We start from the raw sequence: 27009 nt of genomic DNA, 5'->3' as shown, positions 1-27009 counted from the left end.
GCCAATAATAGTGTTCATGGGAGGACTCCACGGAGAAAGCCACTACTGTCTCAAGAAAACATTGTTGCTCGTTTGATATTCACAAAAAGGCACTTGGACACTCCAAAGCAGTTTTGGCAAAATATTTTGTGGACTGATGAAACCAAAGTTGAATTGTTGGGAAGTAACACACAACGTCATTTGTGGAGGAAAAATGGAACAACATCAACAACACCTCATCCCCACCGTGAAGCATGGTGGAGGGAGCATCATGATTTGGGGATGTTTGCTACCTCAGGGTTTGGTCAACTTGTAATCAATAATGGAAGAATGAATTCAAAAGTTTATCAGAATGTTTTGCAGGAAAACCTGTGGCGGTCTGTCAGACAGTTGAATCTAATGATCCAAAACTCAGAAGTAAATTACCTACAGAATGGTTTCAGAAGAACAAAATACACGTTATGGAGTGGCAAACTCAAAGTCCAGACTTGAACCCCATTGAAATGCTGTGGCATGACCGAAAGACAGCGATTCATGCCAGACATGCCAGGAATCTTACTGAACTATAGCAGTTTTGTCGAGAACAATGGGCCAAGATTAGTCCTGATCTGTGGGTACAGGAAGTGTCTGGTTCAAGTTATTGCACCCTAAGGGGGGCCACAAAATATTAAATGTGATTGTTCACTCACTTATTTTTCCCCCCGTCTGTCATTGTTTGCATGCTATCCTCATTAAAATATGAAAACCTATAACTGTTTGGGTGGTTTTATTTAAAGCCGACACTGATTTTTCATCTGTGTGATTTTAACAAAGATCAGATCACATTTGATGGTGATTTTATCCAAAAATGTGAGAAATTCCAAAAGTTTCAGATTTTTTTTCATACCACTGTAATGGATTCATTCTATATATATTGTTCCAACAAAGGCTAAATTAAAGATGTTTGGTTTACTTGACAAAGCGATACACCTCCACACACACACATACCCACACAGGAATGTACACGGGTTTAAGAGAAATTAAATCATTACTTGCCTCTAGCATGACTTTAATTACCAATTTGGTTTATGGGTGTGATTGCAGACTCAGGGGGTCATTGATTTGAATCACTTGAAGCTGGGAAAAGCTGGGACAACGTGGTTAGGGAATTTTAGAGCTGCTCCTTTCTCATTATGTATTACCATTACTTTGCAAAACTAAAAACATTTTGCAAAAAAGTTTTTATGTTTTCGTGAGGAGGTTTTCCAGACATTTCGATATAAAATTTATTGCAAGAGTAGAACTGATTTTTTATATATATATTTTTTTTTTTAGAATTTACACACCAAAGGATGTGACGTAGCCTGTCACATGATCTCTTCTCCACATAAAAAAGGTTTTGGCATGCAACTTCCTTCAATAAAGCTTGCGGAATGAGACGTCAGCAAAGTTGTCAGCCTTTTACAGGCTTCAGTCAAACATGCATACTTTGCTTTAATTGAAAAATGCCTTCTATTTTGTGAAAAACTGCAATGGAAACCGCTACAATCTCTAGTATCCTAAATAAACTATGAAATGCACCTCCTAGAGCAAGTATTTGACTGAATTAGGTGTGGCTGTTATGTATGAAGTGGCTTAATCTGATAATTCTATTTGCACACTTTGTAGTAATAATGGCAAGTAGGCAAAACTCACTACGACGATGATGCCTTATGTCAGTATAAGCACCATTCAGCAACTCTTTCGATTAGCTGTGCTTCAGTTGGAAGATTTCTCCAGTAGTTGACGACAGTTTCTGATCAAGTTAGCCATATTTCTGTTAATGTTAAGATTACATGGATTTTTTTCATTAGTCAGCTGTAATACATAAAATGTTCAATAATTTTGAGCCCTGAAACCGATTCAGAGTGTACCCTGCCTACTGCCCTTCGTTTGCTGGAAAAGGCTCCAGCAGGGACCGTGTTGATGATAAGTGGCTTGGAAAATGAATGTTTCAAGTAGGTTGTAATTTTTATCCTTGAATTGTCAAATGTACTGGATATTGCAATATTGGAAGAGAACACTCTTTCTGACACTGAATATGCACACACACACATATGGCGGAAAACACAGACAAGGCTGAAAAAGCAGTTCCTGCTCTTGCACCCCTCTTCAAAATAAACTGCTGTATTTTAAGCCAAAATAACTGTTGTGTTTGATAGAACAATATGTCTACAGTATATGCTGCCATAGGAGATTCGTGCCGCAATAAGCCCCCAAACTATTTTTAATTTGTCCATTTTACCCTGGAAACCCCTGTTTACAGACGTCGCGCAACCACTTTCATTTCAACCTAGCCATAAAAAGAAGGTGAGTAATCATATTTATTATTCGAAATGTCTGTCATTTTTAGCTTAGAATCATTAATTGATGTCTAATATTTAGCTTTAAAAAAAAAAAAAAAAAACTATGAAAAATTATTCATTCGCATATTTTAAACTTTTAAACAAATTACGTCACAATGAAAATATTGGCGTCTGCAAAAAAGTGACAGATATCTACCTGATAACTATCGCTTAATAGTATTTTTTTGTTACTGTCGCATTTCCCCCAATATTTTAGATAAATATTGGATCCAAACAAAGAAAAATTGAAAAATAACATTTAAAAGGGTAAATTGGGGTGGCGTGGCTCAGTGGTAGAGTAGTAGGTAAAGTTGGTAGAGTAGTTGTCCCCCAACCCAGAGGTTGTGGGTTCAATTCACCGCCCTGATGAACTCGTCTAAGTGTCCTTGAGCAAGACACTGAACCACACGTTGCTCCTGGTGCTGCGTCAGTAGGTGGATGGCGAGATAGTGTAAAGCACTTTGAGCGCCTTGAAAGGTGGAAAAGCGCTATATAAGTATAACACCATTTAAATATACGAAAAATAAAATCTCAACCACTCCTTGTTGTCTGCAATTTCTGCATCGCGATCCTTGTTGTTTCACCCATAAAATCCCCAACATAATCCGCCTGTGGCCATGAGTTTTCCCATTGGGAGTGTATCAAATACTTATTATCCCCACTGTATATGTGTGTGTATATATATATATATACTGGACTGTCTCAGAAAATTAGAATACACAATATTCTAATTTTCTGAGACAGTCCTGTACATTAATCCACCATTTAAAGCAGGGGTGTCCAAACTTTTTGCAAAGGGGACCAGATTTGGCGTGGTAAAAATGTGGGGGGCCGACCTTGGCTGACGTCCTTTACATAGAACAATATACAGGACTGTCTCAGAAAATTAGAATATTGTGTATTCTAATTTTCTGAGACAGTCCAGTATATATATATATATATATATATATATATATATATATATATATATATATATATATATATATATATATATATATATATATATATATATATATATATATATATATATATATATATATATATATATATATATGTACAGTACAGGCCAACATTGTTGACGCACCTCATTCAATGCAACACAAATGAAGGTCCCACCCCCATTGATAAAGCAATAAATTCCACTCATCAACCCTGAAAAAGCATACCTGTGTGAAATGGCGATGTAGTGTAGAGCGCTTTGACGGCCTAGAAAGGTGGAAAAGCGCTATACAAGTATAACACCATTTACCATTTAGGTGACCCCCTCTTGAAGCTCATCAATGGAATGGCAAGAGTGTGCAAAAAATAATCAGAGCAAATGGTGGTACTTTGAAGATACTATAATATAATACATGTTATGCGTTATTGTTTGAGACAACAACAATTGCCCTCTAAAATCCAAATCCGCATCAGAAATGACATGCTTCAAAATGATCATTAAAGCAAATGACTGATGACACAAAAATGCAACCTCTTATTGTAGATATTTGCCATGCTCACCGCATCACGAGCTGTTTCTTATTGCGACTGAGTAAAATACGTCTAAGGAAGTACCATACATTTCTTGATCTCATCTCATAACATCAAAAGATTAAAAAGCATGTACCCTCAGGGCTTAAAAGCAATTTCCAAACTGTACTTATAGTGACCCCACAAAAAACTGCTCTCACTTTAAAGCATTAAAGATCTTCAGATTTACCTTGACAAACCCAACATTCTTAAAAAGAGTTATTTTGATGGCACAGTCCTTTCGATGCTATGGTCTACTTTTTGTGAAGATGACTGGTTGTGAATCCCATACATGCAGCTAAAGACGGGTGATGTATATAAATCAAAGACATTGGTGGTGTAGACATAAATCATGATGAAAATGGGAAAGGACGGTGGCTGAAACAGTAAAAACTAATGGCTAAGCAGAAGATGAAAAAACTGTCTCTTTGAGACAAATAACTATCTGGATGCACAGCTTTGGGTTCTTCCACGGTAAAATATAAATAATGTTGAAATACAGGATATAACAATGAAGTACATCATAGGAGTCCACTGAGGTGCTGGATTCAAAGGACAAATTGAACATTTCTCAATGCAAATAGAAAAATAGAATGCTTAACTTTAAAAAGATGTATCAATAAAATACAACTATAGTAAATTAAATGATCATATTACAATAAAAGACAACCCCCTGCCCCCACCCCCACCCACACCCCCCATATCACTTGTCAAGGGGATGGTTGATGGCAGCGGGGCATGAACCATCATCCTGATCCCCTAGCATATGCTTCTTCTCCACCAAGTAATTGCATTTCTTGGCTGGTGATTAAATTTAGTGCCGATCCCTCCCAATACAATTGTTTCCTCTGAGTCTTTATGAAAAATTGCTGAGATTTGGGGATTATAGTATTAAACCGCAAGCAAGCCTGCACATCCGCTTAAAGATGAGAAGACCTAAAAATCATTAAATTATAACAGAATGGTTGTGGGGTTTACTGTAGGTTTGCATTCTCACTTGCTTTCTTTAATCTTAAATTGTGATAAAACCCTGGTAATCTGAGTTTTATGGAAAACGAGGAGGAAGGGAGGTCTTTAATAAAACACTGTGATAAGATAAATCTATGAGAAAGGATGAAAAACAAAAGAAAATAAATGGAGACAAAAAGACAGGACACACAATATTATCAAGGCATGAGCAGTCATTGATTAAAATACAAACAAAAAGACCTTCAGTGGGAACAACTGAGGGCCATTTAGCTTATCGTGGTTGATGTGTGATCAGCTTAATGCTTGAATTAAAATGAGCCAGTCTTTGGAAGGAGCTAAATAAAACAGTGGGAGTCAAAGACAACACTGGGGAAAGGAAAAACCGTCTATGTAAAGCAAAGAATACCAAGTAACCACAGCAGAGCTGTTGGTGTGTGGTTTGGTAAGACAACACAAGTCGTAGTGCCTTGTTTGTATCACACCTACTGACACACTATCACACTACAGGATATGGTGCTTACTTTTTTCACACTGCTTGGTGTGCCAGTGTATGAAATTAGATGCACACAAGTCACACAAGGGTACTGTGTGTACTAAAATAAATAAAGAAAAACATTCAAAAAAGCGATACACATAGAGGGAGCACCATCTGTGCAACATCAATACAGTTTATAAAACATGCATTTATACAGTGTATGCCGTATGCTTTGCTGTACACCTTTGGCATTTATCAAGTTTAATATATAGGACCTGACCTTTGCCACCCCATTCTAGTATTGGCCAAAGCAATGACACGTCTGGTACCTACACATGACTATCCTGTATCCATGAATAATATAACTGATGCAGAGTAATGCCTTTTTTGTGGTTCATGATAAAACACGATTATGACGTACCAGACCTTCGTGATTTCGACTTTACAATGCCAGTGTCTCGTCCGCTATTTTGTCTTTTGACTCGTCTTTTGTCGTTTTTTGTTTTTGTTTAGTTTTTCAATAATGGTGACTTTTGTTTTGTGATGGATACATTTATTTTGGCGCAGGAAGCATAGAGTAGGTACACTATTTGTACACACAAAGAAGAACTTATCTGCACACTTGAAGGAAGAACGTATTTGCGCACACGAAGAAGCGTGCTGCCGGGTGAGACAGAGGGGATTGAAAGCCTGCGCGCACATTTGTTGCTTGTGAAGCATCCACAGCGGCAACACCAGTATATAACACATTTTGTCCTGTTTATTGTGAGTTTTCGATAGTGGTCGAATATTTAGGGCGAGTTTATGGGATTGTTTTTGGTGATGTGCTGGCGCTAAATGATAAATGCTAATCATTTGTGTGGATTGTGTTTGCTGTATCAGCAGCTAGTTATAAACGCAATCTAAATTGCTGTGTTTGAAGATGACAGTGAGTTAATTTCATTTTTATTTTAGTTTCATTCTGCAAGTGTTGATGTCATGAGCAGCTAAATAAACTCAGCAAGGAACGCAGACGTTTGACATCATCATATTGGAGCTTAGCTCGCTGTCTAGCTCGGACTTGGCTCCAACATCATGGTGAGGACAGTACAATGACGTATAATACATGATTTTGGATAGATATTTTGAGATTTGGGGGATATTTAAAGGGTTAATTCCAATTTAAGTGGAAATTTGGGTTATGCCACCAGCATAGGACCCACACTCGTTCGTTTGTGCTACATAATAGCCTCAATTCCAATTAACACATTGGCTGCCATTAACGGTGCTAGACGTCCAATCCATTTGAAGTGGGAGGGCTTGCAGCGAATGACTGCCAATCTCCTACTTCAAATTGATTGGATGTCTTCAAGTAATTAACTCATTTAAACTCATTCATGTTTTTTTTTTTTTTTTAATCATTTCTATCATCGTCAATGGCACTGAAAGAGACACATATGGCCTGCTTATTTCTGCACAAAAAATCTATTTCGTTGGATAAAGGTTACATTTTTTGTTTTTTTTTGTACATCGTTAATTCTCAATAAAAAGGTCTTTTGGAGCCATTTTCTCTAACTACGGTAAACCAGATTTTGACTGATGCCTCTATCTGTGGATTACCCCCCTTTGGACACTTAATCAATGTTACTGTCATCTATTCTTGCTCACAGTGGAACATCATGATGTGGACAGCAGATGGGTGGTACCAAGTGCAAAAATCAATAACAACATAGTACAGTCTTAGGGAGAGATGAGGAGGTACTGATCATCTTGATAGATCAGATCAAACACAAAGCACAATTTCATTGTTTATTGGACACTGACATAGAATAAAAAATATATACTAGTATATATTTTTAGCATTTACAAAAGTGTGTTTTAAAGCTGATAACAGTCTTTGAAAATGAATTATCATGCTTGGTGTTGCATACAGCAACACCCTATATATCCCTATGGAGACCAGAGATGAACAGAAGAGTCCTTTTCATGTTCCATTACCCACCACTGAGCCCATCAATATCTGCTCCTCTAACCCAAGTCTTCAGGCTCAAAGGCCATACAAATATGTACATTATATTAATTATTAAGTTGCCAAAGGGCAGTATGGGTTTGAAGGGAGAGACGTTAATTCATTATAGATATTAAAACAGGTTAAAAGAAAGCGTGTGCGATTATTATCATTTGGAGATTGATTGTTATTACTGAAAATGTGAAGGCTTTTAATGAGCAACTATAGCCTCATTTGTGTCTGATATTTTAAAACTTTTTTTCTGACATGCTATGCTGGGTTAAGATAAAGTATGAAGCCTGACAAATTTCTCATAATTATTTGTTCATCCCAATTTGTAATTAATGGAACTGAACTGGGATTGTACTTTCTGATATTTTAGGTAGTTGGTTTAAGTCAGTATTTCTCAAATAGTGGGGCGCGCCCCCCTGGGGGGGCGCAGAGCAATGCCAGGGGGGGCGCATGTGACCTCGGGGAACATGTTTTATGTGTTTTTTTTTTTTTTTTTGCCGTACTGGAATAAAGTGTACTTGCACATCCACTCAGTAGGTGGCAGTGGCGCTCTCATTTTCAGAGTGCGCGCAGTATTTTTGAACTAAGGAAGAGCACTCAGCACACACAGACAACAGATATGAAGAGCAGTGTGCCACCGCCTTTTCGAAAGCCGTTTTCCGACCGGACTCACTCACGCAGCGACCCACTGTCTTGTCCGGTTCTCACGTCGCCGCCCAAGAAGTGCCATTTTCGGCTTGGGATCGTCACGACGACTGCCCTCACCTACGGTTCTACCTCGGCCGCCGTGAATGCGCTTTTTTTCGTGCCGTTTGCCTTTTAGCTTTGACTTTTAATACAGTGGGTGATGATGAAAGACCACTGTTTACTGTGTCTAAAAATAATTATAGCAGATAGCAAGAAGCCAAATCAATCATTGTTAAGCCGCTTGATTTTTTCAGTGAAAACGTGCCGTATATTGCCAACAATCGTCCTGCTTTGTCAGTGTTATATCAGTAAGCCAGTGAGCATTGTTAGCATGCTAATTGAAAAATAACTCCACATCATTGCAAAGGAGGTAAATACTGTGAGCAGCAAAAATAAAAACTGTCCTGTCCAAGGACACTTTTTTCCCCCCTTTTATTCAGATTTGTTTTTTCGGTCAAATTTTTGGGCACATTGTCCTCATGAGTGAATGTTTCTAATCAATTTTAATTTGGTATTATTTACTGATTTTATTACATTTTATTTTTCTGTATCAAATGGTAAAAAATGTACCTTGAGTGTATTTTTTTAGTTTGGATGTGAATTTTTTTTTTTAATTCAGGCAAATTGATGCACATCAAGTCTTCTCTGTTACAAACAAAACAATGTTTATAATAAAGTTATACTTTATTATAAGTTGATCTATGTTACTTTTTTTCTTTATTAGAAAAAAAGGACACAATGTTAGGCAGATGCGTATTTATAATAGTAATTTTATAGACAAATGATAATATTTACAGTGGCGGCAGAGAGTTTGGGGGGGCGCGAAACATTTACGTCTTCCTTGGGGGGGCGTGACAGAAAATAATTGAGAAGCACTGGTTTAAGTGATGCTTCATATCTATTTTCTCCATTATGAAGCAAAAAAATATGTACACAAAACAAAAATATGGATGGAAGGTGTCCATTTTTGGATGTTGAACTCCACTAACAATGATATACAATCTAATGGACACATTAAAAAAATACTACTATTAGGGTTCCAACAAGTAGAAGGACTAAAATACTGGATTTTCATAGGCAAACTATTTAAATACACTGCTAAAAAAATAAAGGGAACACTGAAGTAACATGTTGTAGATATTAATGAGTGAAATACTTTTATTAAATACTCATTCTTTCCAGTGCTTACAATAAAGTCACACAAAAATTATCCATTGAAATCAAATGTATCAACCCTTGGAGGTCCAGATTTGGAGTTATACTCAAAATTAAAGTGCAAAACACACTACATCCTGATCCAACTTTGATGTAATGTCCTTTAAACATGTCACAATGAGGGTCAGTAGTCTGTGTGTGGCCTCTGCGTGCCTGTATGACCTCCCTACAACGCCTGTGTATGCTCCTGACGAGTTGGTGGGTGTTCTCCAAATGGAGCTCCTCCCAGATCTGAACCAGGGTACACTGAGCTCCTGGAGAGTCTGAGGAGCAACCTGGCCAGCAGGATCGGTATCCGCTCCTTTGTTCAAGGAGGAACAGGATGAGCACTGAAAGGGCCCTACAAAATGACCTCCAGCACGACACTGTTGTGAGTGCCACTGACCAAACAATCACAAACAGGCTCCATGAGGATGGCCTAAGGGCCTGACATTCTGTAGTGAGTCCAATGCTCACTGCCCATCACTGTAGAGCTCGTTTGGCATATGCCCTAGAGAACCAGAATTTGCAAATACACCACTGGCTTTTTGCCCTTCACCGGTGAAAGGAGGTTTAACCTGAGCACACGCGACAGCTGTGATAGGGTCCGGAGATGCCATCGAGAAGGTTATGCTGCCTGCAACATCTTTCATTATGACCGGACCCATCCTTGGACCCATTGTCAGAAGCTACGCTTGTGCAGTGGGACCTGGGTTCCTCCTATTCCATTACAATGCCCAGCCTCATGTGGTGGGAGTATGCAAGCATTTTCTGAAGGAAGAAGGAATTGATAACATTGACTGGCCCCCACGTTCGTCTGACCTAAATCCAATAGAACACCTCTGGGACATTATGTTTAGGTCCATCTGGTGCCGCCAGGTTAATTCTCAGACTGTCCAGGAGCTCAGTGATGCCCAGGTACAGATCTGGAAGGAGATCCCCCAGGAAACCCTGCGTGATCACATTAGGAGCATGTCCAGGCATTGTAGGGAGGTCATACTGGCATGTGGCGGCCACAAACACAAGTATTTAATGAAAGATATTTCATTCATTTATATCTATAATATATTACTTTAATGTTCCCTTTATTTTTTTGAGCAGTTTACATTTAACATTGTAAATACACCATATAGTTCATCTTAGAACCATTGCCTGCTATTGACAATGACAATTCACTCTCCATCCTTGAAGCCTGCCTCAATTCACATTTTGAAAAAAAAAAAAAAAAAAAATATATATATATATATATATATATATATATATATATATATATATATATATATATATTAGAGCTGTCAAAATTATCGCGTTAACGAGCAGTAATTAATTTTTTAAATTAATCCTGTTAAAATATTTGACGCAATTAACGCACAAATGCCCCGCTCAAACAGATTAAAATGACAGCACCAGTAAAGGTGTACTGTTGTGTTTTTTGGAGTTTTGCCGCCCTCTGCTGGCGCTTGGGTGCGACTGATTTTATAGGCTTCAGCACCCATGAGCATTGTGTAACTAATTATTGACATTAACAATGGCGGGCTACTAGTTTATTTTTTTTTTCTTTCTTACTTTCAAATGTCTTTTTATTGGTTGTACAAAAATACAGAACACCCCCCTCCCCAAACTAAAAAAAAAAAAAAAAAAAAAAAAAAAAAAAAATTGTTTCATTCTAAGTTATCCAACACAACCAACCATGAAGTCGAAGTCTAATCGTAAATGTCCGGAGAGTCATAGAAAGTTCTTCCGTGCCATCACTTCCAATACATAATGGTTACAGATAAAAATACAGTGCAATACATTCAAATGTCCCACCAAATAGGAGCAGCATGGAAAGCGACCTTACCGTTGCCCATCCCCCATGGCTAAATTAGCAATATAACAGTGCATATGTCATTCTTGCACTTGTATAGCGGTGTTGTCAAACAATGAAAGAAAAGGTCCCCATGTACTATAAAATTTCTTTTCAGAACCGCGAAGAATATATCTGATTTTCTTGAGCCTAAGGTTCATCAGCACATCCCTTATCCAATGTGACGTTGTGGGTGGGGCAGCCTCCTTCCACCTCAAAAGAACCAAACGTCGCGCCAAAAGGGTGGTAAAAGCAATAACCCTACACCCCCAAGTAGGCAGCCACAGACCCTCCGGTAAAACTCCAAATATTGATATTAAAAGATCAGGAGTGATTCCGACCCCTAACACTAGGGAGAGGGCTTCAAAAATACCCTTCCAAAATATTTCTAAGCTCGGACATAATCAAAACATATGGATCAGTGTTGCATCCGCCAGCTTACACCTATCACACAAAGGGCTGATTTCTGGAAAGATTCTGGACAATCTTACCTTAGAATAGTGTACCCGATGTACTACCTTAAATTGAATCAGAGCATGACGAGCGCACATAGATGAATTATGTACCCTACCCAAAACCTAAGACCACAGTCCCTCTCCGATTGGTGTTTGAAGATCCCATGCCCACAGGTCTTTGATTCTGGATAAGGACGGAGCTACCATATGAGAAATTAGATTAAAAATGCGCTTAATTCCCCCTTTCTCTGTCGGATCTAAAGACATAACATAATCTATAACTGTTGTAGGAGGTTTATTTGGGAAAGGTACTAGTTTATTTTTTGATTGAACATTTTACACATTTTATTAAAACGAAAACATGAAGAGGGGTTTTAATATAAAATTTCTATAACTTGTACTAACATTTATCTTTTAAGAACTACAAGTCTTTCTATCCATGGATCACTTTAACAGAATGTTAATAATGGTAATACCATCTTGTTGATTTATTGTTATGATAAAGACATACAGTACTTATGTATGTTGAATGTATATATCCATCTTGTGTCTTATCTTTCCATTCCAACAATAATTTACTGAAAAATATGGCATATTTTATAGATGGTTTGAAGTGCGATTAATTACGATTATTTAATTTTTAAGCTGTAATTAACTCAATTAAAAATGTTAATCCTTTGACACTCCTAATATATATATATATATATATATATATATATATATATATATATATATATATATATATATATATATATATATATATATATATATATATATATATATATATATACACAGTCAGGAAATTAGAATATTGTGTATTCTAATTTCCTGAGACAGTCCTGTATATATACACAGGACTGTCTCAAAAAATTTGAATATTGTGTATTCTAATTTTCTGAGACAGTCCAGTATATACATAAAGTAATGAAGGAATATATAAGTACATTATATTAGTATTAGTAAGAAAATACAAAATATAGAAAATCAAATTAAAAAGATACTGCTAAAAAAATAACAATTAAAAAACAAAATAAAAGACAAACTATTTATTGAAAATTATTTAGAAAAAATAAAACATATTTGAAAATATGAACACATAAAAACTAATAAATAATGAATTTCAATATTGCAACATACAGTAGGTTTTTTTTTTATATATAAATTCTCCAAAAATATTTACTTTATTTTTTTATTTATTAATTAAATTTTCTTATTTTTCTTTTAACTTTTTATATTTTCTTCTTGTTTTGGATATTTTTTCCCCAATTGTTTTTCATTTAGGATTTTTCAATTTTTGTTGTATTTTTCAAATTTGAGTTTTTTTTAATTGTATTTTTCATGTTGTCACGTATCCTTTTAATGCTTTTAATTTTCCAATGTTTGTTGTATTTTTCAGTTTGTTTTTTTTTTAATTATATTTTTCATGTAGTCAAGTATTCTTATTATGCTTTTAATGTATATTTGTTCATTGTAAATTCAGATATCAAATGGTTAAACTAGGAGGACTGGCTGTGAATGCTCACTTTCCATTGACGGTGCCAGACGTCCAATCAATGGATGAATGAACAAATGTTAATTTGCCCCTCCCAGTCGAAATGGAATGGACGTCCAGCGCCGTCACTTGCAGCCAATGACAAGCAATTGAATGTCATAAGTGGCACAAGAAAAACAAACAAACAGAAAACATTGAAATGATAGATCCTTGACACCTCATCAGGCATACCAACACACCTAGTATCTCCGGTAGTGTCATTATCTTTGTCAAACAGCGGCATTACCGAGGAATCAATTAATACCAGCCACAACTGATGGCCAGCTCTGCACTTCAATTTAACAATCTGCTCCTCACGATCCACATTAGGGCTTGAAAATGTGACAATATGAATGCCGTCCTTCAAAGACAATGTCCCTCTTTCCCCCTTCCGGAAGAAGTGAAATATTGAGTGTGACATGGGAGTAATTGCATGGGAAGTAATCAATTAGTCACACAATTGAAGGAGACCTGAGGTCTGTGGGCTGCAAGGGAAATGGCTAAACTGAATTTGGGCAATGTGCACTGAGCTGAACTTGCTTCAGGTGGCATAATTGCTCTTTTTTCCTCTTAGTAGATGGTAAAGGGTTGGAGATCAGAAGGAGGTAGCAATTAAATGCCACTTCCTCAGAGGCGCGTGTCCATGGGTGTCTTGGCAAGGACATTCTGAGCCTGCAATCCTTTCTTTCCCCAGTTCAAAATTTAGCAGCACACTTTCCCCAAGATTTCCCCACTGAGCACACATGCTGTGATTCCTACTATAAGTCACGGTACCAGCGGGCTGTTTTTAAATATTACTTTGAACTTCATGTTTGTGCTAAATATCATCACGCTAGCTCCTTCCCATCTGGGATACGGTATGTTTAAAAAAAAAAAAAAAAAAAAAAAAGCCACTTGTGCAGCAAATATGTTTGACACAGACTTACTTTTTTATGCTATGCCTCACATCCTCTGCTTCAGCATTTATAAATTGGACAAAAAAAACATCCTTCTCTACAAACTGTGATATTCAGTAAAAAAAAAAAAAAAAAATTGCTCTGTCTCTTACTCTGAATCCTTTAGAGTATTCATTTAACTTTATTGCTTGCCACTGAAACATACTACAAAATTACTACAAAATACACTGGTACCTCTACATACGAATTTAATTTGTTCATGGACCTGGTTTGTAAGTCAAAATGGTCGTATGTCAAGCGGGATTTTCCCATAACACATCATATTAATTCCTTCCACAGCCCAAAACCCTACGCTAAATCCCTAATAAATACTGCAGGTACAATTACTAATAGCAGTTACACATAGCAAAACAAATGAATTATAAATGCCAATCAGAATAATAGTAATAATAATAATAATGAATGGAAATGTTATAAAAGCATTTTTATTGTCACCTTAACTTATAGAGATTGGCGAACAGATGTAGGAGGGGACAGTGACTGTGGATATGGTGAGCCATGTTCTGTCTAATTTAATAAATAAAATAAATAAGACATATGTAAAACAAATATGGTGAGCCATGTTCTGTCTAATTCAATAAATAAAATAAGACATATGTAAAACAAATAAATTATGAAAAAATAAGAAATAACAAACGCGTTTTTATTGTCACCTTAACTTCGGAGGTCGGAAGGAGGAAAGAGCAGGTGTGTCGATAGGTGGTGGTTGGGAACCAGTGATCCGCGTAGTGTAGCCAGTTCACTGGCACTCACGCTACGCTCATATTTTTCTATCATTTCCTTCTTAATTTCAATGGTAAGTGTCACCTTTTTCATTTTTTTCCCCACCACCATGTTGATTTCTGTCACAAGAAAATCTGCGTTGCAGCAGTCTTGCGGGACAACAATGAAGTTGCAACGCTGTAATAAATCGTCAGATTTCAAGCATATCATAATATGTCGAGACGAGTCAAATTTCACCTCGGATGTCGAAAGGATCATATGTCGATACAATCGTTTGTCGAGGTACCACTGTACTACAAGAACCAACTTTAGAATACAGGTAGTCCCCGGGTTACCATTGAGTTCCGTTCCTATGCTGGTGATGTAAGCCGATTTTCTGCGTAAATCAGAATTAACCCTTTAAGTACCCCTAAATCTCAAAATAACTATGCCAAAACATGTATTATACATCATTGTAATGTCTTAGCCAAGACATTGGAGCCAAGTCCTTGTTTGACAGCAAGCTAAGCTCCAAAATGATGATATCAGGCGTCTGTGTGGTTTGCTGACTTTATTCAGCTGCTAATGCATCTTGCTGAATGAAACTAAAATAAAAATGAAATTAAGGCAGTTTCATCTTTAATAACAGCAATTCAACTTTGTGCTTATAACTGCTGATAAAGCAATAACAATCCACACAAATGATTAGTATCTATCAGTTAGCATCGGCACATCATCTTAAACAATCACATAAACATGGCACAAGTATTAGACCACAATTGAAAACGCAGAATAAACAGTACAAAAGGTGTTATATACAGGTGTTTCACCTGTGGATGCTTCACAAGCAACAAATGTTAGTGCAGGCTTCAAGCTATAATTTTTTTTCCCCCTCTCTCACTCGGCTGCACAAATCGCTTCTCTGTGTGTGCGCGCTTCTTTGTGTGCGCAAATACGTTCTTCTTCGTGTGTACATTGTAACATGTGGCAGGGCAGGATGCGTGCATAAAAAATAAAAAAGGGAGCAGACTTCCACTTATGCATTTTTATGACACACAACTATGAAAAAAAAAAAAATCCAGTTCGGCAACTCGTCAGTAAGGAGTACAACAGGCAACACACAAATGGTGACAACTGACTCCAACAAAAAGCGAGAAACAACTGAAGAAAACACACATAAATAAAGAGGTGCCACTGTGTGGTGGATGCCGTAAGGAACCCAGAGTTGACCGTTAAAACATGTGCTCTTACCCGCGTGCTGAAGTACTACCTTCTCTGCCAAAATAAAAGCATGCATCACAAAACAAAAGTGTGACTCGTTACAGGAGTGCTTTCAGCATTGCTGCAGAGATTGAAGAGGTGGGGGGGTCAGCCTATTAGTTCTCAGACCATACGCCACACTCTACATCAAATTGGTGTGCAGTGCTGTCACCCCAGGAGGAAGCCTCTTCTGAAGACGGTACACAAGAAACCCCAGCTGTCTAATCAGACCATAGGACATGGTTCCAGTAATCCATGTGCTTTGTTGACATGTCTTCAGCAAACTGTTTGCAGGCTTTCTTGTGTAACGTCTTGAGAAGAGGCTTCCTCCTGGGGTGACAGCCATGCACACCAATTTGATGTAGAGTGCGGGATATGGTCTGAGCACTAATAGGTCGACCCCCCCCCCCCCCCCCCCCCGCCTCTTCATTCTCTGCAGCAATACTGAAAGCATTCCTGTAACGAGTCACATGACATTTTTGAGGGAAAATGACAAGCAGTACTCAATTTTGACATTTAGGGATGTATGTTTTTACTAAGGGGTGTACTCACGTTTGTTGCCAGGGGTTTAGATAATAATGGCTATATTTTGAGTTATTTTGAGGGGAAAATAAATTCACTCCATTATATAAGCTGCACACAGACTCATTTTCATTGTGTCAAAGTGTCATTTTGTCAGTGTTGTCCCATGAAAAGATATACTTACATATCTGCAGAAATGTGAGGAGTGTACTCACTTTTGTGATACACTGTCTGTATTTAAAAACAAACAAACAAAACAAAAACAAAAAAAACTCCGGCGTGGTAAAGTTAAAATCATGCAAGTCAGGTAGGTCCTAGCCTGTGGACTATAAGTACTATTAGTATGAAATACCAAAACAAAGACAATAAAAAAAAAAAAAAACAAAAAAAAAAATGTAAGTTTTATTGTCAGCCATAGCCAGAGTGTATTTCTGTATTTGTTTTAATTTTATTTAACTTATTTATGAACTTATTATGAAATTTAAAAATTTTGAGTGTTGTCGGTCCCTTTAACCTACCGGTGTCCCAGTGGCTATCCAAGTGGAACTAAAAACTGTACATGTTGCTACAAACATAAACATGACAATTTGTATTTGTAAAGGGTATTGATATGACAAATCAGAACCATCAAGTGGAACAGATGAGCGACCATGAGCCAAAAAGGAGAGTGAAAAGAAATGAAAGTGAGACAGTAAATGAGACAAATAAAGAGATACCAGATGGGCCATGAAGAAGTGGATAATGCCTTTGGCGTATACCACAGGCTTCTGTACATGCATGCAATGAGAGAGGATCATTCAGCAGATGGGGCCTCAGTTTGGAAGTTTCATTTTGGACAGACGCAGTGCAGGCGTGAGGGCGGTTAGAAAGATGAATAAACAACACTGAGCATATCTGAAAGAATAAAAATATTCTGGCTAAAATGAGGAAAGAGTAGGAGGGGGTGAAGTCAATTGTTTTCAATCAGAAAACTAATATGTGCCCTTTGCTGCGCTCATTATTTAGTCAGGCTAGCAGACTAGTAAGTACTCTAATAACTAGCATCCAAAATTACATTTGTGGCAAATTCACTGAGTTTAATTTTAATGTATTCACTGCTATTGACAGCAACAGACGTCATATCCATTTAAACTAGAATGGACGGAATTGAATGATCCCATTTCAGTGCCATTGACGGCAAAGCCGTTAGAACAGGGAAGGTATATTGATGTGTTTCCTTGGTTTCAGTGTTGTGAATGATAATTTGATAAAGTTACTGTGTGGGGAATGTAAAAACTGCTCATTTTTAGAGCAATTATGTTTTGTCAGTCATACTCAATGGCAACCGATGTTAAAGCGCACAGATGTACTGTACAGCAATTACTTTTCATGTACTTCTAAAAAGTGTTTTCGTGTGTTTATTTTTTATTAATGTGCTCCATGGAGTATATGCCCAGGTGCGCTGTGCCTTTAGCCTGGACTCTGCTGGAATGAGCTGATGACACTCCCCGTAACCCTGAACAAGGTAAGTGCTCCAGAAAATATACGTATATAGGAATTTTTGTTTTAAAAGTTCTCAATGACTGAGATATTGTCCCAATCTTATCCGTGTAGCGCTCAAAACATGTTGTGTATTAAATTACATCTTTGTTTTTATGTTTTATATATAAATAAATAAAACTAATGAGGGGTCCGGGGAAACACGAATCAACTGGTTTCACTAGTAAGACACCAGATTGGTAAAAACCCAGCACCCATTACAGCCCTTTTGGGAATACTTTGCCCAGTCCTGGATTCGAGGCTTTATATTGTGAATTAGGCTAATCACATTATAATTGCATAGCAATATTTATCCCAATAAGCTGAGATTTTATAAATTGGAATCGTTTGAATATGCAATTAATTGTGTTTCAATTCCAAAAAATTACCTCGGCTAAAACCTAAAATATCTGAAGTTCCATTTTAAGACATTTAAATGGTTGAAACAACAACAGCAACATAAAGTGTTCTTCTAAAAATGGTTATTTGAAATCCTTAAAAATGCAAGTTCATGTGAAGACATTTTGACATACCTTAAAGAAGCTAGCCCGTAGTTTCCCCAGAAGAATTTTGCAAAGACTAGCACATTATACAGTGGTACCTCTACATACAAATTTAATTCATTCCAGGACCTGGTCTGTAAGTCGAAATGGTTGTATGTTGAGCGGCATTTTCTCATAAGAATATATTATAATTCGATTAATTCGTTCCACAGCCCAAAAACCTACACTAAATCCTTAATAAATACTGCTGGTACAATTAAAAATAGCAATTACACATAACAAAACAAATACATTTTTTAACCAAATCGGAATAATAATAATAATAATGTAACAAATCAGGTTCTAATGTGGTGGTTATGTTTTGCATGCTGTTCCTCAATGCACCGTGTGACTGACGACAGCGAGAGCGGTAAGGAAGAGTGGGAACTTTCTCTTTTCATGTTGTTGTTGTTTGCGTCGGCTACGGCGGACAGTGGCTGTGTTGTGTTGCACTAGTCTGATATAAATTTAAAAAATGACGAAGTTGGCAATTTCCTTGCCGATATCACAATAACAATAATAATCAACTTAACTTATAAAGATGGGTGAACGGAGGTCGGAGGAGGACCGTCGAGATCGTAGACATATTCTGGTCGCATATTCACCCCAGTTCACTGACACGCACTGCAGCGTGACCTTGTGGGTAAGTTGTTCTTGTTTTGCTTTTTCCACTGCTGTGTTTTTGCGTGCATGCGTTTGTGTGGGGGTGAGTTGGTTTGCTGATTGAATGGATCAGGTGCAGGTGTTGCTTGTTCAGCCGCTCCTGATTGGTGCCCTGTGATTGTCCGAGGTGTTCACTCCCTGGCCTGACCTTGCCACAAGCACTCATCTCCTCTCCAGCCATACCACCACCCTCGTTCCCACGCTCGTGGGTGCAGATCGCAAACTGTGTCAGTGTTTCCTGCTTTGTCTAGTTTGAAAATATACCTGTACATTGTGTAAATATTGTAAATAGTATAGCGGTGACATAGGAGGGAGAAGCCATTTTTGGGTTACACCCTTTTTCTCCTGTTTTTTGATGAAAAGGTAGGTTAGAGACATGTCTTTATTTTTCTCTTTTTTATTTTGGTTCGGGAAGGTAGGGTTTTGTTAGATTGTTATGTTTGTTGTTTTGCCATATTTCTCCTGAAGCAAATAAAAAACTGGTCTTGAAACAGTGATTTCGCTGGCCTCTCTGGGTGAGGGTTGGACGGGAGGAGCACAGACGCGTGTTATGTCCTGATTACCCTAGATCGGGTTGTAACATGCACACCACACTCATATTTGTCTATCATTTCCATCTTGATTTCATTGGTAAGTGTCACATTTTTCCTTTTTTCACTACCTGCACTATCCTTTATGGGATCCATGTTGTTTTCTGTCTCTCACAAGAAAATCCGCCATGTGTCCGTCTTACAGGAAAAAATGAAATTGGGCCGCTTTCAGAAATTGTTGTATTTTGCGCATTTTCATGTGTCAAGTCAAATGACAAGTAAAATTTTACGACGGATGTTGAAACAATCGTATGTCGAGTTTCCACTGTATATATTTTCATGAACCTAGCTAAGCTAATACGTGCATGAGATCAATCGGTGTATCGGAAAATTGTGCTCTTACAAAAGATCTGCACAGTTTAAATGTTCCGTGACTGGAACGCGACCCACGATTGAAACGCATTAATTTTTCTACTTCGTTAAATATTTTGTAATTAATTAATAATACGTTCCAACTAGGGTTGTTCCGATCATGTTTTTTTGCTCCCGATCCGATCCCGATCATTTTAGTCTGAGTATCTGCCGATCCCGATATTTCCCAATCCGACTGCTTTTTTTTGCTCCCGATTCAATTCCAATCATTCCCGATAATTTTTCCCGATCATACACATTTTGGCAATGCATTAAGAAAAAAATAAAATAAAATAAAATAAATACCATTAACCACAAAAAGTTTCATTTCTAATTCACTTTGTGTTCGCAGAGCATATCCAAACTCTCTTCTAACATTTTTGCGGTTAAGTTGGCTAAGCTTGATTGAAAGGTGCATCAGAGGGAGGCCTATCCTTGCTCAGCCAGGGACCTCCTCCACCCCATCCTTTAGCCCCCCTCAAGTCCGTGGAGTCTTTTCACAGCACTCAGTGAGGAAGCCGGGAAAATCAATAAGAGCACTGCAACAATATACTAGCGACAAATTGATTTCATCCAAGGCAATTTTGAACCAAGTAAAATGCACGTGGGTTTCATCACTGGAGGGTATTTTACCGCGCCTTCCCCTATTAGCCCCTTATGTAGTTAATATATCTGATCCCCTTATGTATGTTATATATCGATTATAACGACCACTTTACACATCTCCGGGGAACTTCTGGCAGTTGAACAATGAACTAATTTGACAGCAAAGTCAAAGCCTCTGTGATAAATGAGACAGCTGACCCAAACCCGCCAAAGCACTTGAGGATAGAAAAGTTTTGAACTTTGCTGTAAGATGTCAAATATTTGATCGACCGTTATGATTCAAACACAGGGAGTGGATTTGGCAAAGCAAGCAAGCTGGTGGCTAAGTGTCTATCGGTCATGATGGAAAAGGAAAGGTCCTCACTAGAATCTTAAGTAGTTGAGTCACATAGTTTTAACTGCAGCTTAAAGTGCCTATGACAGCAAAAAGCATGTTTATTTCATATTTCACACGGTATTTTATGCTCCTGAATGAAATGGACCGCATGGATGTATGTGGAAGCGATCAATTTATATATTCAATTTTTTTAATCCCACGCCATGAAAACTGACTTCCTTGATTGAGGAGGAATGCGAATGTGACGTCACCTGGGTCAGCATCTCACAATACAGCATTGCTTTATAGCATGCAGATGGACAACGGATTCAGCTGATTTTGTGGATTAATTTGTTTATTTTTTTAATCACTCCAGAGAAAGGTACGTGAGCCTTTTTGGGTTTCAAAAAGTTCCCATTCACCGCGGAGATTGGCCAAAACAAGTCCGACAACTGTCGGACCATTGGACTTACGAGGAAATGAGTAAACATCATGTTTTGCATTATGTCAAATACTGGGATCAAGGCGAACATTTTAATATGGAGTTGGCTTGCATTTTGTGGCTGACAATGCTCTTTGTCCACTGAGAAGGCCACTCGGCTGACGACCGGCGGTTTGTCGCACAACACCCTCGGTCCTCTTCGCGTGCCCACCGGGAGAGTGTTATATTCGGCTTATGCTGGTGCGGTTCTCCATATCGTCCAGACTTCCAGCCCCCTCTGCCCTCTTCGTGTGCCAGGCAATAGACCACTATCCTCGGGCTGGCTCGGGCGGCTACGCTGTCCTCCAAAGTTTGCCGTCTTGTCCGGCGGTCATTCTCCAGCTACTTCCCCGTCAAACAAGCTCTCCTGCCCGCAGCGGGGGAACAACGAGCTGTAACTTGCTCGCTTTCGGGGGGGTTGTCAATCGGTGAAGACAATCGACAACCCCGCTGCTGTGTGACATGATACGGGCCAGTTTTGTCTGATTTTTCACTTCGAAAGGTGAGAATAAGACTTGGAAATGCCGCTAAGTTCGGGGTAGCATGTTAGCTAGCTGTCACGCTTCCTGGTTTGTTCACGTGCTCCAAAGCCGGGGCAGTGAAATGACAAAAGCCGGACTAACTCTGGTGGCCTAAAATGTCGTTCTGGAGGTGTAAGGAGTCGACAGTTTTGACAATGATGGAGTAATTTTGCTATGTTGTTCTGGATACATGCATTTTTAATCTTTCATATTCCATTTAGCATATGACTGTTATTTGTCATTACCATACAATTTATTTAGCAATTGAGGAAAAATACTTAGATAAAAAGAATATCCTGTAAAAATATTGTAGTACAAAGATTGAAACAATGACATTTTGCTTCTCTCTTCGTCACATTTTCCTCGTTCTGAATAATCCCCCTCAATGGGCTGAATTCTAAATCAGATGAAATCGTGACCCTGCCAACGTCATCCTTCAGCTGGGAACGCTAGAGCGCTATAATGACAGGCAGGGCTAAACATATGATTAAAAGACTAATTTCTCGTTATCTGCGCTTTGCCAAATTGTTGTACAGTATATAGTCAAATCGTCTCAAAATATGATTCTAATTCATGTAATAATGCTATTTAAGATTGTTTCTATGCTTTAACAGACACTTTAACTCATAGGGTGCCATAGACTCTAACAGACTTCCATTTGGATGTCGATTGTCATCAATCGCAGAGAATGAGTTAATTTAGTCAGCAATTAAATGCCTTTGTCTTTGCTGATAATAATTTTTTGAGAGTTGATAGTAATGAGGCGGAATATTAGTTTAGCTGGAGAATAACTTTTCAAAATTGGCTAATTTTCACTGTTGAAGGTATACAACATTTTTTCAATTTTTCAAGTTACTTTTTGCCTATAAGAAGTAAAAACAATGGAAAAAATCAAATTTGTCTGAAAACTGAAATTATACTTTTAGCGGATTTTATCTTATTTTAAATGTGATGAGACATTTTACTATTAGAAACTAGACATATTCTTGGTAAGACAGATTTTTTGCAGTGAATTGCTCATTAAAAATGCTATTTGTATTATACGTATGTCATGTTTGTAACTCATGTTGACTTCATATAGATGTCATTCTATTCTGCTTGCTGATAACTAAAACAGGCTCCAGTCATTTAATTTTCTTGTGTTTCTTCTTCTGGGTGTTATAGGTTGACCAAAATAAAATGCTAATTCGACAGTGAACACGAACAGTGATAGCAGTGGTAAAGCAGACTCAGTCTACGGCTGTTAACCACAAGTTCCCTCGCACATTATGGCTGGAGGCCACGGATGGGGCATCAAACAGTGGCCTCTTACGCGGTCCAGCCAGAACTCCCCGAGCACTATAGCATCAGCTTGGCACTGTAATAAAAAGGACCATCTTGGAATAAATAAAGGTGCCAGCGGTGATGTAAAAAATAAATTCCCAAAGTATAGTGTGAGTATGGGAATCCAAGTTGGAACAAAATACACAAACACATATTGGAGTTCCACAAATAATCACTTCAGGCTGTGCAGTTATCCATGGCTGAAGAAATGAAAAAAAAGAATTGATTTATTTAAAAAAAAAAAAAGAGAGAGAAATAAACATGTTTTAATATGATATTTCATGCCTGTTATACTGCGTATGCCTACAATTACAAAGAGACAGATCGTATCAGTTATGACTGTTCACTGCAGATAAAGTATTTTGGCATATTCAAAAAAATCTTTTTGTCACAATACTGCATGGGTCTAAAGTCCACAATTAGAGAGTCAAACACAAAAACTGACCATTAAAAACACAAATAATATTGCTTATCAACTGTTGTTTATAATCTCTTCCACTGCCATTGACGATGGCATCTCATAGCTCTTTTCATCCTTCTGCTGTGAATTTAAATTAGTTTGTGAATATTGGCGTCAAATCCATTTAAACTGCAAGGGTTGACAGCAATTTGCTGCCAACTCTCCCAGTTCAAATGAACTTGACGTCTATCGGCATTAATGGCAGCCAATGAGTTAAATCAATCAATAAGTCCAATTAATTGAATAAGTCCAAAACTTACGGTAATTAGGGGAGTTGGACTTATGTATGGTATGTCCCCGATCCGATTAAATGATTATCATTTGAAGAGAATCGGAATCAGGTGTTCAAAAACTGTTTTTTAAAATGGATTTACCCGACTTGCATGATTTTGACTTGACGACGCCGGGGCCTGTCCGTGTCTACAGTCGTTCGTTTTTGGGTTTTTTTCCCTAAATGTTGACTTTTGTATTGTGATGCATGCTTTTATTTTGGTGCAGGAAGACAAGAGCAGGTAGTACTTCTACACGCGAGTAAGAGCGCATGTACACATGAAGAAGAACATATTTGCACACACAAAGAAGAGCGCACGCACACACACGAGGAATAGCGTTTTGCTCCCACGAAGAAGTTGCAAAGCCGAGTAAGAGAGAGAGGAGAAATATTGCAGTTGCAAACCTGCGCGCACATTTGTTGCTTGTAAAGCATTCACAGAGGCAACACCTGTATATAAAATAGTTTGTAGTGTTTATTGTGCATTTTCAACAGTGGTCAAATACTTGGGGCGAGTTTATGTGATTGTTTTTGATGAAGCACGGACGCTAACTGATACATTCTAATTGTTTGTGTGGATTGTTATTGCCCTATCAGCAGCTTGTTATAAACCCAAATTTGAATTGCTGTTATTGAGGATGAAAATGATTTAATTTTATTTTTGTGTCATTCTGCAAGCACTGTTGTCATTAGCAGCTGAATAAAGTCAGCAAACCACACAGACGTTTGACATCGTCAATTTTGGAGCTTAGCTCGCTGTCTAGCTAGGATTTTAATAACAATGATAATAATAATTTTTTTAAAAAAGTCTAGCTAGGATTTAGTGTTAACGTCTTGGTGAGGACGGTACAATGACATATAATACATGTTTTTGGATAGTTATTTTGAGATTTGGCGGGTATTTAGGAGTACTTGAAGGGTTAATTTTGATTTACATGGAAATTCAGGTTATGCCGCCAGCATAGGAACAATTTCATTCGTAACCCGGGAGTAACTGTATTCGTTTTTAAGTATTTATTCATTGGTCATTATTGACCGCAATACACATACTGTAATCCAATTTGACTGGGGGGCTGACAGCAATCGAATGACAGTGAGACCTGATCACCCAATGCCTGCCTTTCCAGTTGAAATGGATTTGATTTCCATAACTGTCCAAGACAGTTAGGGCTGGGGTTAGTTAAGGGATTCAAGAAACAAAATAATCTAGATATATAAAGACACTGCAATTAAAGCGCTTGACATCCAATCCATTTGAAGTGGGAGGGTCGCTAGTGAATGAACATTAATTCGTTGTTAACCTCCCAGTTCAAATGGATTGGACATCTAGTAGTCATAAACTCTTTTAAAGACTTTTAGTTTTTCATGAGCCACAAAACTGGACGGCTAACATCATCCAATGGCAAAAAACGAGATCCTAAAAAAACATTATTATTATTCTTTAATTTACGTATTATTGAAAATGGTATTGAGTATTTTTTTCAGTATAGATATCGAGGTGAAAATATTTTAGTATCGCGACAGCAGTAGTCTTTAGGTGTGACTATCCCTGTGGCTTATCGTCCAGTGCGGCTTACGCATGAACAAATAGACACTTGGATGGATGTTTTCTTTTTCCATAGTACATTACCGAGGTATCAGATCGGGATTGAGAATTGGCAGATTCTCACAACCAAGTGACTTTCAAAAATATGTGATTGCGACATCCCTAGGACCACATACGTATTTAATGCAATACTGTTACAATTCACTGCATTCCTTATACTTTGCAGCTGAAGTTTTTGTATTTTGTTCTTCAAAGTGTACTGCACTTGCATCGATAACATCAACTAATACTTACTGATACAGTTTATAACTGTGGTCTTTCAACAAAAAATGAACTGTTTCACCATATCATGCACCCATAACAACAGTGTAAATAAATCGTTTGATTCACACTTACTCTGGCATAAGCTTTCTCAACTATGCCCCGCAGGGAAGATGCTTTTCATTTGTCTTGTCAAAAGCCTCATTTCGTTATGGCTTCTGGGCTTGGAATGTCAAAAAGAAATGCAGCAACAAAAAGGTCCATTGTTCATGAGGACACTGAACCCCCCCTCCGCACGCCTCCTAATCAGCTATCAATTTCACAGTCTACTAATGAATGGGCGGGTTTTACAGTTCGATGGTTTGTGAGACACTTAACATTCTCATTACAGGACACAGAGCAGACAAATGTCACTCACCCGTGAGGTTCCTCAGGCCTAACTGACGCAGGCCAAAGTTTCCATCGTGCCTGTAGTTGAGGAAGATTGCGAGTGAATAGTGGCCCTCGTACAGCTTAGTCCCTCGGATGATTCGCAAGTTCTCCAGAGGCAAGTATTCAAACTGGTTCAGAGCCACCAGCACGTAGCCTGTCACTTCTCGGATCGACTGCAAACAGAATGATGGAATCTTCTGTTAGTGTATTTGAGCCATAGAAAACATGGAGAAGTAGCTTCAAATTTTAAATCCATCTGTGAATGAGTTTACTTAGAGGTCGGATCAAGGCCGGCCCAGCCTATACGCAGACTATGCAGCTGCTTAGGGCCACCCCCCCAATATGGTAACCTCATTTTATACGTTGTCAATAGAGCATTGTGAAAATTGTGGCACGCATTGCCGTTTATCTATGCAAACATCTATTTTCTTGTCAATACAATCTGGCAACCTGGGTAACCTGCTTTGCCATTATTGGTGCTCAAACTTGCTTGGAAAATAGATGCACGAATATGTCAAAGAGATTTTATCCTTCTGGAGCAGAGAAACGAAAGAAGAAAATCGGAGAAGAAAAGAAACAACAGTATCAAGGTAATAGAGCATGTTGTTGATGTTGTTGTGGTTGTTGTGCAAGACACTCCGACTCCCAACGTTGTTGTCAGCTGAGCTTGTCAATAAGTTG

General features: G+C 38.0%; 1 protein-coding gene across 1 annotated transcript in view; it reads right to left on the bottom strand.

The window, feature by feature from the left end:
* The window catches only part of LOC130927503 (receptor tyrosine-protein kinase erbB-4-like), a 452680-nt gene that overhangs the window by 155435 nt on the left and 270236 nt on the right, over positions 1 to 27009 (bottom strand). Inside the window, exon 3 of the mRNA XM_057853388.1 lies at positions 26315 to 26501. Coding sequence (XP_057709371.1) covers positions 26315 to 26501 — 187 coding nt within the window. The remainder of the gene's footprint in view (positions 1 to 26314; positions 26502 to 27009) is intronic.

This window comes from Corythoichthys intestinalis, chromosome 12 (assembly GCF_030265065.1).
Source record: "Corythoichthys intestinalis isolate RoL2023-P3 chromosome 12, ASM3026506v1, whole genome shotgun sequence".
Lineage (NCBI taxonomy): Eukaryota > Metazoa > Chordata > Actinopteri > Syngnathiformes > Syngnathidae > Corythoichthys > Corythoichthys intestinalis.
The sequence above is the reverse complement of the archived record's forward strand: the minus strand, read 5'-3'. Positions and strand labels throughout refer to the sequence as shown.